The following is a 14,052-nucleotide window of genomic DNA, read 5'->3' as shown; positions in this document are numbered from 1 at the left end:
CAGCGAGGAAGATTGATTTAAAAGTATGATTGTACAAAATGCCAATTATTCAGTAAAAACAGAAACCACTTCCAACATTATAGTTTAATATTTCATTTAAAAATGAAAAATTTGCTTAGTGAATTAATATTTTGAATTTAAGTAATTAAATCAATTTCCTTGTATTTGTTCAGATAAACCTGCAAGTAGAAAGGAGGCAAACATTGTTTTTCATACATACCACATCAAAGACAACACTGATCCCATTCAACTCCACAAACAGGTCACAGCAAATCCACCCAGAGGTTTACTTTGAACTAAGTTTCCTTACAGGAATGCATACAAGAAAGACTGGTGTAATAATCAAAGGCGAAGCTGGTAGATGCTGTAAGAGTTGCAGATATCTGTGAATGCTGCAGGGCTGGGAGGAGAGGTGCAGAGGGGAGCAGGGAATGGTGGGAGGTGCAAGGAGATAAGGGGGTATTGTATTTACCTTTAAAAATCAACTTTGTTTAGTCCAGAAAAAATCACCACAACATGCTTAAAATTAGAGCGGTTTTTTTTTTAACCTTTCGAAAGCATTAATTGGAAATTGTTTATCTTTATATGCTTCATTTTAGCTTTAAGTTCTACAAAGTGCTCCATAGTGCATTTATATTTACCTAACCTATCAAAGTAATGCTTTGTTTAATTGTGACTTTACTCACACCGAGGGGAATACACGTGATTTAAAGTTTTGTTTAAAAAAATGTTGACGATGGAAGACTTTATTACATGTTCACGGGTCTCATGACCGAATTAAACTAGTGTGATGTTAAGTCTTTATTTCTTATTTTGCTTATGGACTTTTGTCGTCACTCTGAAGGTTATTTGCCAGAGAAACTTCTTTGCACCTGTGAGGAATAGATAAACAGAGTAGTCCCACAATACCTTGCCAAGGAGCCAATTTTTCACAGTCTGTTTTATAAACGTTTTTGCTAATTTCCTGTCCTTGGGTGTGAAACATGCGTCGACTCTGTCTGGCAGAGCTTCTTACTTCAATGTGGATGTCTGTTTTACAGTTTTTTTGCTCTCACATGCCAAGATGCTTCTCACCTTTTCTCTACTGTTGGGGTAAATTCACTTTTCCACAACAGTTATCAAATTTCCTACCAGTCAGTGGATGACTGCACTTCTGAAAAACTGCTAAATAAAAATCAGCAGAAACCAGGATAATGTCTGAAACCAAAACTATGTTGATGTATGCAACAGTACTGAGCTTTTTTCAGAAGACTAACAGCTCAATTAAAATGACACGAATTAAAGAAAATGCATTCAATTGTTCATAAAAAGAAAAAAAAAATTCTTTCAGTATCTATTTTTTCAAGTAGAGTTTGGGAAAATTCACAGTTGAAAATCGATGCCTCTGATCATTGCAAGGGTAAATAAAACAAAGAAGGATCAAGGGTCACTTGAGTCAAGAAACAGCTCCAGAATAGAGAGGATCCCTCTTTCCCCTGAAGACAAAAATGTTCTCATATACTAGTATAAAAAAGTGCTGTTTTTTTTTTTTTTTTTTGCAAATAACAATCTGCAAAGTGTGACATGCATTTATTTCCAGCCCCTCAGTACTTTGTAGCACCGCCTCTCATTGCAATTACAGCTGCAGGTCCTTTGGGCTGCTAGTCTTTAAAATGGCTTTCTTCCTGAATTGCCTGTTTGTATTTGGCTCCATCCAACTTCCACCTGCCAGCAGCTCTAACCAGATTTCCTGTCCCTGCTGAAGAAAACCATACCTGCAGCACAATTGCACTGCTTAGCAGTCGCTGAATTTTGTCGATTGTCTGGAACAAAAACGTTAAATAGTTAGATGTTGATTTCTAGTGTGCAACTAATGCTTGTTTTGTAAAGATATTCTCAAGCTCCACCAGAAGTACTAAAAACTATTTGTCTAGTTGTCTGAATGATAGTCTTAAACTTGCCCACAACTTTTGTTCAGTAATTTCCTCTAACAATTGCCTGAATTAACTACATAGCAGTTCTATTTAAATTGGCACTTTATTATGCACATGTGAACTCTGTTTAGTCTGTTTACTTCTGAAGGCCATTAGCAGGTTGAGTAGGATTTTATTCAAGCGTATCAGGGAAAAGTGGGACTAAGCGCCGATGGAAACTTTTGATGCAGAGTTTTGAATGAATCTCTGTTCTCCCTTGTTTTAAAGTCAAATATAAAAGCCAGAAGCATCATTATTATGTTACCTCCAGCAACTGTACTTGAGTCATAATTCATCCCCAGTCTAACTGACAAAAACTTTAGGAAAAAATGACTTTTCTAAAAAAAAAATCTGTCAACAATTTATTGGCTTTTGCAACATGTCAATGTAAAACCAGTCTCAGCACTTATTTAATGACATTGCCACAGTTTTCATTTATACCAAGCCCAAAGCAAGGAGGATTTTGAAGAGATTGATAGTATATAAGCAAAAAAGGACAAAGGGTTAAAGACACACATTGACTGATAGCAGAGAATGTAAGACTAACTATTTCTGTGCTTCTGAATCATTATTTGTATTGCCACAAAGGATTTCCCAATGTGAGGAGAACTAACATCAAATATTCAATGCTGACCTTTTCAGAAGAAGACTCTAAATGTACCAGAGCAAACAAAGAGACCAGAAGTCTAAAGCAAAGAAGAGAGATTTTAAGTAAACAAAGAGAAACCGATGCAGCTCTCATTTTCTTGTACTACAAAGTGAAGGAAGGGTAAATGCAGGAGGAAACATCAAATACAAGGAAGTTCAGTAGGAGAATGTTGGTGTGAAATAATAAAAAAAGAAGTTTGTTTTTCCTTTTACTGAAAAAAAAACATACAAAAAATTATATCTGCACTATACAAATGATAATCTAAGGAATTCAGAGTTAAATGTGGATAAAAAAGTAAAAAAAAAAAAAAAACAAAAAAAAAAAACATGTCAAATATGTTTCAACTCTGTCTTTCCTGTTCATGAACACAGCAAATTCTGTTATTATAGACACTCGTCAACCTCCCACTTTTCTCTGTTTGTTTTGAATTCATACTGCAACACGCTCAGTTACTCTTGGAGAAAAACACAACAAAACTTTTAAATATTGCAGTTTCTTGTGCAGGCACATTAAAAATGATTCCCTCAACACCCTAAAAGACATAACAAAACATCCCAATGTTGTTTTTCCTTCTGACATTCATTATGAGCCACCTTAGCAACACTGTTTCTAAGATCCAACTGGGACTGTTAAAGATCAGTTATAGAACAACACACGCGTTAAAGACATAACTGGATTTAAAATTTCATAAGACAATGTTAATTTCTTCATGGTTGGACGTGAAAAGCCTTTTTCGATATGCCAACATCCGTGGCAATATGAGAAACAATGTGACTGCAGCTCTGTAGCCTCATATTTGTTTTATATGTCTAGAGGTTCATAAAATTCATTCCACCTTGTACAAGAAGGAAGAATTTTATCTCAGACATCAGTTTAGGATTTAAGGAACTCAAAAGCAAAGACGTAAAAACCGAACACATAAGTTGTGTCCTTGAAAATCCACAAAGGCACAGAGAAAGAACCCAACTTGGAGGACTTCGTCTGCCTTATACCTGACAGTAAATGAAAAATAAATTAAGAAAGAAAAAGAGTATAAAAAAACTGCATTTATTAATAATTCATTGACATGTACCATACGTTCAGCTCCAGGGATCCAGCTGAATGGAGCTCAGTTAAATCCCCCACCACACCTGTTCTCTTTGTCACACTGGAAGGAAATATTCCACTGCTTCAAAGTTTTCATTGAAACAAAGCAGAAAGATATCAGTTATCCATGATAACTTAGTATTAAGATGATAAGTCCCACTAACAAAGATTAAATCCTGCTGAATGCTTTGCTGGCTTTACTTTTTTATCCCAGTCTTAACTGTTTGTCAACTTTTCTTTCTTATAACAGGGTCTTGGCTCATACAGATAAAAGAGACAAACATCAATACCATTTATTATCCTTATGATATTGACATATATTTTTCTAAAGTGCAGAAGTGTTGTGCTTCATTAGCTTATAGGATTATTGATTGATTCTGAATCAGATGATCCTCTCCTGTGATCCAGCTATAAATTTACTCCAATTAGTAGGGCTCAGTTCAATGTTTCTGCAACTTTAATGTGTTCACAAACAAAAAGTCCCCTGAGTCTTCCTGACCTAGATACTGCAAACAACTACAGGAACAGCGAAGCACTGTTTTTTGTTTTTTTTTAAATACAATGCCATATTTTATGTTAATGAAGGGATTACTGTAGCCTTCTGCATAGCAATTACTAAGCATTTTAGATAATGTAAAGGAAATGGGGAAAAAGAAGAAGTGATGTGGTGAGAGATGAGCCAAGAGAATGTATGTTACACATCAGAAACTTTCTATAAAAAGCAACACTTTTACATTTTTTATAGTGCACTGAAAGCTCTCTTGTATTTCTTAAACTTGTTATTGTAGCCACTGAACTGCAAAATAAGGCTTTGGTAAATAAAAGTAAGACAGCATTAAACCTTTTTCTTTGACACTTGAGGGATTTCAAACTCCTTTATTTATATTATTTAAATAAAATGTAATTAACTCTACATTTTATCCATTTTCAAGGAAGAACTGCATGGAGTCTTATCTGTTACTAAGAACAATGTTCTAAATCACTGACCTGCAGGATCCTGCTTGTTATGGATTGCAGTACATTTGAAACATCATAATTTACAGTGTGCACTTATTGTATATAACTATGTGTGTGTGGTGGTGGTGCCTCATGCATGAGAAGCTCACAGGTTGAGCTTCTCCTCCTGCAAACACCCAATCAATTAAGATGCAGAAAATTATCTGGGATTCTGGGGAGGGATACAGGCAGTGCAGCCCCACATAAACATAAAGTAGTCTCCTGATTCTCAGCAGCAATAAATCACTAGAAAGAACCTCTCAGGCTACATAAAGTAGGTTAAAATTTTAAAAAGCTACACATCATGCCCCAATCTAAAGAAGCTTAACAACCATAAAAAAACAAGTCATTAATATCCATCAGTCTAGAAAGGATTACAAAACCATTTCTAAGGTTCTGAACTTTATGCATTTCAGAATAAGAGCATCAAACAAAGAGTCAAACATAGCGGACATGACAAACTAGGGCTGCAATGGCGCTCCAGGACATGAATGGCATTCTGAAATTTATGGAAACATAAATTCTACTTTCTAGAACAAAATCCCATGGCTCAAAAGAATATATTAAAATAACTCAATTAGTGTGGTCTAAATTAATGGACTAGTTTAATCCTGAGCTTCAATCTGATTGACATGCGGTAGCGTGACCTAAAACAGGTTGTTCATGTTAAAAAATCCTAAAATGCGGCTGAAATAAAGCAACTCTGCAAGGAAGAGCACATCAAACTTTCCTCACATTGAGGTAAAGACTCACAGCCAAATATGCCAAGTGTGTCTCATGGTGAGTGATTTCTACCAAAGGTGGAAAGTTATTAGGATTTCAGTTATCAGGTGTAAGAGGCAACTACTTTTCACAGCTTGATTTGTGAAAATCTTTTGTCCTCTAACAAATAGTCACTGAATTTTGGTTTTGTTCAGGCTTTCTTTGCCTGGTATTAAAGTTAGCTTGATGATCTGTAGTATTCCCAGTTTCAAAGCCTGTTTTCAAAGCATAAACAAATTCTGTAAAAGGATATTTAGAGAATATCCTTTTTATATCCGTTGATATGGAGGTAGTACAAACCCAGTTATCCTTCCAAATATATGCATATCTGGAGCTGCTCCATATGCTGGGAAATCTCATGAGTATGCATATCTACATACTAAAGTATCTTATGTTATTATTTCTATTTTAATCTCCACAGTTAAAAACAGCAATTTAAGGAGTTATGTAATAATAGTTAAGGCCCAGCAGTTCTCAATTATATAAAGTAAATATCACTTCTGGCAAATCTAACATCGACTACGACGTAACTCGCACCCAAATGCTTCGCCAAACTTCAGGAAGTGTCTAATTATTCAACACAAATGTAGCTTCCTCACTAAGCTGCAAGCTCAACGACCAAGACAAATAATTAAAGGGCACCAAATCTATAATTAAGATACATTTCCATGTTTAGTACGTGAGCCATATTTCTGCTTCGGCTGATGTGCCGTATTTACCGTGGAGATTGTTCCTCTGGGAGCCGGTGGAGCGGTGAAGCAGACCCGCTGCACAAAAGGCAGCTGAGATAAAAGAGTGCAGAACACCTGGACCAAAGCACCGCCACGTGATGCATCATGTAAAACCAGGGCTGTCACTGAGGACTTACGCATAAGAGAGCAGTTTGAGACAGTCAGAGTGAAAAAAAAAACAGAATCAATACGTGTTGCGGAATATTATTGTCGCAAAACAGCATCGCACAAACTGAAAGCTGATTTCATTTCGCACAGATAGAAGATGATTATTTATGCATTATAGCTTCGTGAAGTGTTATTTTGACTGAGTTACGCCAATGTGCACCACAAGTTAAAGCCTTAATATTTAAAGAATTTCATGTCTGGAGGTCAAATAACAGCTTAACCTTTGAATCCATCCCCTTTATGTCTAACATATGTGCTTCTCTCCAGGCACTATTCACCACTCCTGCTTTCCCAGTAGTAAAATGACACATCAGGGGATTTATTAGCTGGTAATAAGCAAACTCCTGCTAAGCTGGCTCATTGTGGTGTTGCCTACAGCACAAGATGATTTATGGGTGTTACCATAAATCATCCTGCAGGGACAGGCACAATGCTGGAGGTGGAGATGGAAGAGGGCTGGTGGAAGGAGTGCAGTGGTCAGCATTATTAATAGCGATGGAGAAAATTAAGTTCTGCTTATGAAGCCATTTGTCTCCAATGCAACACAGGAGTGTGAATCAGACTTGATAAAAATAAATAATAATAATGAGCAAACACTTCTCCAAGAAATGTGGATGACCTTTGGGCTGCAGCTGATAGAACTGATATAGTTTTATGTGGGTGAAGTTTTATTTTTGTTCCTACATTAATTAGTGATTAACTCCTTCTAAAGGGATGCTCTAAAATGAACCAAATATAAAATGTAAATGTTGTTGCAAAGTTTCACACTCAAAGTCCAAAAAAGGTTTTGGTTTTTGCTTACGGGGGCTATTTCTTTAAAAGTAACTGGCTTAAAATCTGTCCAGTCTAAATTTAAAACTGTTCTCTATAGAGCACAATGATCCCAAACAGATAAATAAATAACACGAGGGTCTAGTTTTGAATCTGCATGGAATTATGTATGCTATATCGCTATTTAAAACAATTTGTGCTTATTAAAAAACACAATGAAGAATCTGATTTATGATGAGTGCTGCATGATTTATAGGGCAATAAAGATGAGTCTGTAACATTTCCTCTACTCTGAACTGGAAAATGGAAAAACTTTACCTCTTAAATTTCTGAATGGCACAAAAAATATATTTTCTTTTTTTAAACCTAAAGGGGAATAGAAGATGAGAAGCTTTTTTTTTTTTTTTTTTTGAGTTTCTGAGAACTTTGGGCCAAAAAGCACAGAAGGAGAACAACAAACATATGTTTTTCATAACATGTCACCCCTCAAGCTGGGGGACATGTCATGCTATACTGCATTTCCAAAGAATTATCAAATAAACAGTTCAACCTGGAAAGACTCAGATGGAGAAAAAGGAACAATTAAAAGATTTAATGACAGGAATGAATGACAGTTTTTTGGCGCTCGGGCCCCGGCAGCTGATTTGAGCTGAGATATGATGTGAACTCGATGAACATCCCAATAACTGATTAGGTATGCTCTCCCCCCGGGGCCCAACACTGGTGGTGGAGGTCAGGAAAGGGTGCTATCCTGGAGAGCTGAAGGATGTGGGTGGACAAGGGGCGGTGTGGTGGGTTGAACGCAGCTGGGAACCGGCTGACGGCTTGGGTGTGGATCCTTTTATGCAGAGCTTGATTGATGATTGGATGGGCCGGGTGAGGTCCAGCGCTGAAGATGGAGATGAGCATGACGCCGATGAGCGAAAGGAGGGGGCCAGAGTCTTCCAGGTTGAACTTTCGCTGTAGCTCCATTTTATAGAAAGAACAGCAGTTGAGTAAATTAACTGCAGTCGACAAATAGTGCTGGATTTGTTTTTTCTTGTAGGTCAAAACCACTCCAAGTTCTCTTTTTTAAGCCCTGCTCTTTCCTCTTCTCCCTTTAGGAGCAGCAGAGTCTTCCCAAATCATCGTCTCCTCCACACTCACACCTCATTACCAGAGGAAGGGGAATAAAAACTGGCTGTATGGAGCATCAGAATCGATGAGACGGTGAAATAGTTTTAGAAAGTTTCATTCAGAAGATAGGAAAACTGTGCTGCTGATAATTAGGGAAGGAAAATGTTTGAAAGAAACGTAGCAAGGCAATTAAAATAAGAGATTAGCGCTGGGTTTGTCGACTGCAGGTTTTTCTTCATTCTTACTGTTTTATTGCACATTCAATTTTGTTTCTCAGGACAAATTCTCTGCAACACCATCTGACCTGACTGACAGCTCTTTGCAACAAGCAACAAAGATACAGAGCTTGTACTTAATGCATCTTTAGCAGGATCACATGTGTTTAATATAAATTTAAGCTTCATTCAGCAGCTTTCTTGCTACTCTCCTTGAATAACTCTAAAGTCATACTTACTTTTGGTCATATAAGAGCCTTGGGATAGCCTTTACCTTCACTCCTACTGCAAATGCATTTCTTTCATTCTATGCTGTAAAATAGTGCAGATTAGATGTGCCATGTTCGTGAACAAGAAGAAATATATGTGCATGATGTTATTTAGACAAGACTCAAATAAATTTTTCCGGGCATCTATTCAATCTGTAGCATAGGGATGTGTTTATGTGTCTGGCTGAGCAGATAGTCTCAGTGAAAATCAATACCGCCTACAGATGCTTTCATGTACTATTCAGCAAAAGCATGAGAATTAACGGTCCATGAATACACTGACTGTGGGCAAAATGAAAAGAGAGAGGGAGAGATGTAGAGAAAAAAGAAAGGCATAATCTGAACAGATTTTTGCAGCTTTTAAACAATAGTTTTACAGCCTTGCACACGCTTGTCTTACTTGTCTCTTGCTCTAAATAGTAGAATAAAAAAACATTCTCACTTCAAAACAAAACAGTTACGAAATGCTTTCACATTTTTATCATGCCTCTTCTTGTTTTTTGCATCATTAAAATGCTAAGAAAAGACATTAAGAAACTTTCTTCTTAAAAACACCATATTTCTTTTTGTTTGTTTTTCTCTGTTTTATGTCATGTATTTAATCAGTTTTTTTTACTTTTTTTGCACTGAGAACATGAATACTCAGATAACCTCTGCCATTTAGGGAGATTCATGCTGTTTTACGAGTCCTTAGAAGAAGTGCCAATTTAAACATATATTTACACACCCATTATCAATATTTAGATGGAAAAAAAGATGGAAGCATTGTATGTTAGTTTTTTGTACATTGTAATTATTACTTATTATCTATTTTATCCCATTTTGAAGTCGTTCTGCCACTCCTTGAATTCTAGAACCATACATTTACTTAAGCTGCATATGAAGAAATAAAAACATTTTCTCAGTGTCTGACATTACATCACATAAAAAGGTTTCCCTGTTTTAGGTCTGACTACCAGCGTATTTTCTATTTGCTAAATCCCAGAACAATGAAATGTGTGACTTGGGTCACAAATTCTATGTATCCTTCAACCATCGTCTTATAATAGTTTGATAAAATTTTGGTCAATACCTTCAGACACAACAATTCGCTCATTCTTACCTTTTCGCTCACAACTGTTCAGTGATCTTCATAAATTTCGAGTTGGACTGAGACCAGGACTTTTTGATGACCCTTCAGTTTTTTGTCCTTAATCCACTTTGTTATACTTTCATGATATTTTTAGGATTATTGTGAATTTAGAAGACATCCAAACATTAACTTCCTGGCTGATTTCTGCATCAACATTTGAACATATTAATCAAAATCCTCAATGTAGCTAAGGTTATTACAATAACAAATATAATTGTTGTTTAGGCAGAACAGCTATGATCAACTTTAAACCCTCATTTTTGAAGTAATGCGACTGTTATTAAGGAAACTGTTTAACTTACTTTCTGAAGGTTGGTATGGACCCTTGTAATGACCGTCCAGGAGAAGTCCCTGACCCGTGGCTCTGTCCTGAAAGCAAGCTGTCTGTTTCAAAAGCAAACATGCCATCACGATCATCAGGGACATCCAGGAACTCTCCATCGCTCCACATCCCCCCTGTGCCATCCATCGGCTGGTATCTAATATCTATGGTGACACTGGTCTGAAAAGGAAAGAAGACATTAAAACATTGGGGCCAAATTATGACAGAGTGCTTCACTTTAAAATTGGCATGTGCTAGACGTGCTCTCACTTTTATAAGTGAGCTCTAAGGTGATGTGCTTTTAGAGTTGATTTGCTAAGCAGACTCAAAGAAAGAAGATTGATCGACTAACGCTGTGCCTCCTGCATAAAACAACAACTTCCAGTCTGTCACATACTATTTGTTGGTTTTAGGATTAGTTTGGATACAGGAAAACCAATGTTTCCCTGCTTGGTTGATCTGTTTCTTCTTCCTTATTTTGTTTGGAGTGGCCCAGGATCGCCTGTTATTTTGTTGTGAGGATAATTCTTCTTAATTTTGAGTTCAATTGTAGCAGCTGGGCTGGTTTTCGTTTCTTAGGTTTCTTTAGAGCCATTTTCAGTAGATGGAGGTTCATCGGGTATCTCAGTTTGGGACATTTTGCATCGGCCTGGAATAAAAGTTCTGCCTTTCCCTAAAACAATGAAAATTTTTTTTTTTTCCTCAGATGTTATACACATGTCATTAATGAAAACTAATCGATTTTTAAAATTTTATATAATAAGTATATACTAACTGTATATACTCTAACTGCTCCCAGTGAGGAAACTTTTCATTACAGGCATTTTACATATTTTATAGATTTTATATTTTACAAATTAGTTAGTTCTTATCAGTTTAAGATAAGAACTAACTAATAGCTGTGAATAGCTACAGCATATTCACATAAATGTGTCTATAAAAAGTATTGACACTCGTGGATGTTACACTCTTTTTCTGTTTTTACAAATCAGTCGTGGTCAACAAAATTGGGCTTTTGTGGCAAAAAATCCCTTTAATATCAAAGTGAAAACTGGTTTCTACAAATTTATGACAATTAAAAAAATATTTATTGTAAAATAAGTGATTGCATAAATATTCACTCCCTTTAAAGTGACTGAACTAATTCAACAGAGATGCTAGCGTGACAGCAAGTTCTTGACCTTTTCATTTAAGATTCATTCTGTGAAAAATATTAAAACTTGGTAATAAGATTGTATTCACAAGAAGGATTTTGGTATTTGCGGGTGCATCAACGTGGCCTCAACACTGGCAACCAACTTGGCACGACAATAAATCACTCTGGCTCCTTGTGTGCTGCAAAAATTCTGACTGACATTTTCATGCAGGCCAGAAACATGGCTGGGCCGGCAGTTTGTCTTTAGCATCTTCTTGGGAGACATGTTTGGACAAATACTATCCTCCTGACAATGACCTAAACTTTATTACAGAGCGTCCAATTTATGCCACTGACAAAGACAGATGAGGGGGAAATATACGAGAAACTCCCTCCCTTTCCTCTACCCTTCTCTGCTTCACGGTCTGTTTCCTACAACATCTTCACCAGGCAATCTGCGTGGTCCACCAGGAGTTAGATTTGTTGCTATGGCAACAACAATAGTAGTGCTCCCAGGTAACGTCAGGTTTAGTTTTACCGCTCTCTTGCTACAGGGATGCTAAGCAGTGAAATTCTCCTCCCAGTGTGTGTGTGTGTGTGTGTGTGTGTGTGTGTGTGTGGGTGTGTGTGTGTGTGTGTTGACAGAACTCACGAACACACTGCATGGGTGTGAATATGAGCTTGCATGCACACCAAGGAGCGCCGCTCGCATGCAGTGTTACATCATCTCAGAAAAAAAAACACACCAGCACTCTCCAGCCCACCAACACGGTCCTGCAGTGGTTGTCAGATTTTATACAGCGTTTGCTTGACTCAATGCTTTCCATCTCGCCGTCCTCTTCCTCCCATACCCAATACACTCCTACACTATATTTTTATTATCAATCACACAGTTCTTCTCTCCACCAAGCTGCCCAGGGCTAAATTTAAAATCAATAGATTATCAGGACTTCTGCTGAGCATCTAAATGTGCTGATATTGCTTTTAGATTGTAGTGTATATAAGATTATTGTTGATGTGGAGCTCTTCAATGATGAGGTCCCTTAATTAAGTTTATTACGTCTTCTGCTAGAACTCAACGTCCAAAGCAAATTTAATTTCTCTTTCATATTTCCCACAAGGTTTTCCTATTTGGATTCCTAAATAGATATACTTGTTGATAAAAAAAAGAATAAACAATTTACCCAATAAGAAAGTGTTGTGACTTTAAAGTTGCCCTTAAATTAATAATTTAAGGAGCGATTGAAAATTTCCCCTTCGAACCTCATCGTGTCTTGAAAAAGTATTTGTAGCCCTTAAACTTTTTATGAAGTTACAACCATATTCCTCAATCTATTTTGTTCAGATTTTATGTGATAGACCAACACAAACTACTGCACATTTTGTGAAATAATTCAAATGTTTTTGTCATATTAATTCAGCCCCTTGGACTGAATTATTAAGATAAACCTAAATTAAATTCAGTGCAACTGTTGTGGAATAAAAAAAAAAACTATTTCCAAGCACTGTCAGGTGAAATCACTCAATCAGGTCTATTCATATATTGTGCACAATAAAGAGAGCTTGTAGGACAATCAATAATGAAGCAGTTGTGGGTGAAAAGCTCTGCCAGGCAGAGACAACACTTGAGTTTTATACCAAGGATAACGGATCCAAAACAAGAGGCGAGACAGTCTGGTTCCGATGCAGCTGTAAAAAACAACTCCCAGCCTTGTACATGTAACCCAAATAGCTTCTTTTGGTGGGAGTTCACAAGCATTTAATATGACATGGTCAGCAGATGTTAACTTGTGATCATTTTCCACCGCAGCAACCAAAATACTTTAGAAGTCACCAAATTCATTGACTTAATGTCTATGATATTTAATCACATTTATTATATTGTGATTAATATAGTAATCACAATGTTATATGCAAGTGTATATTCAGCACACTTGAATATAAGCCACACCCACTATGTCACGCACCAAATAAACTGTAGCCAAACACCCCCACAGCATGATGCTGCTACCATTATCCTGCTTGGCAATTGTTATAGTGTTAAGTTTGAAAACCATCTCCAAGCAAACTTATTTTTATTAGTCAGTCTTTGTTTCATGACATTAAAATGTCGCACCAGAAGGGAATCTGTCAAGTGCCGAAAGAAGCTTTAAGATGTTGATTTCAATTTGTTCAGCACCTTGTTTGCATGCTGGAGTTTGTGTCTGCAACATTGACCCAATGTGAATCAGAGAAAATCTGCAACACATAAAAACGAGTGCAGTATTGTTTTTGATTCATTGCAGTCATAAGTTATATAATCAGTCACACGGTTAAGAGAACAATTCAAATGCATCGTTAATAAGCTAAATTGAATAGAATGTTTTTGGCTGTGAAGAGCAAATGCTCAACACTAACCAAAACTGTTAACAACCCAAAAGGGAGATCTTACCTTTATTGACATGTTGTTGTCATCAATGAGGGTATCTGTCAGCTCTAGATGTCCCTCTTCAGCCACTTTCTGAAGCACCATGCAGAACGTCCCGACCAGTCTGCAGCAAAAGAGAAAGGCACACAATTTAAAACAGTGAAATAAGACAACACATTACTTGTTTTTGTTGTTTTTTTTTTTTACATTTGGTCTACTCTGCTGCACATTTGTTCAACCATGTAGTCTCACTGAGTCTTTGCAACATCACTTCTGCCTTTTCACTTACAGTAATAAAAAAATGGCTAATTGTATTTCCTGCTTGCTGACCAGAGGCATCT

At 36.7% G+C, this 14,052-nt stretch overlaps 1 protein-coding gene across 9 annotated transcripts in view; it reads right to left on the bottom strand.

Moving 5' to 3' along the window:
* LOC106941405 (otoferlin-like) overlaps positions 1–13,831 on the bottom strand; it is a 39,777-nt gene extending 25,946 nt beyond the window's left edge. For 8 of the 9 annotated variants that reach the window (XM_015024421.1, XM_015024420.1, XM_015024423.1 and 5 more), the window contains exons 1-2: positions 13,736–13,831; positions 10,150–10,349 (exon numbers count right to left, since the gene is read on the bottom strand). In XM_015024421.1, the coding sequence (XP_014879907.1) occupies positions 10,150–10,349; positions 13,736–13,816 (281 nt within the window). In that variant the 5' untranslated portion in view covers positions 13,817–13,831. Of the gene's footprint in view, positions 1–220; positions 388–10,149; positions 10,350–13,735 lie in introns of those variants that run through there. The other variant, XM_015024428.1, reaches the window with a different exon arrangement.
* Between the last annotated feature and the right edge of the window lie 221 nt (positions 13,832–14,052).

The sequence above is a fragment of the Poecilia latipinna genome, unplaced genomic scaffold, assembly GCF_001443285.1.
Source record: "Poecilia latipinna isolate Pla-1442-1.1 unplaced genomic scaffold, P_latipinna-1.0 Scaffold3646, whole genome shotgun sequence".
NCBI lineage: Eukaryota > Metazoa > Chordata > Actinopteri > Cyprinodontiformes > Poeciliidae > Poecilia > Poecilia latipinna.
The sequence above is the reverse complement of the archived record's forward strand: the minus strand, read 5'-3'. Positions and strand labels throughout refer to the sequence as shown.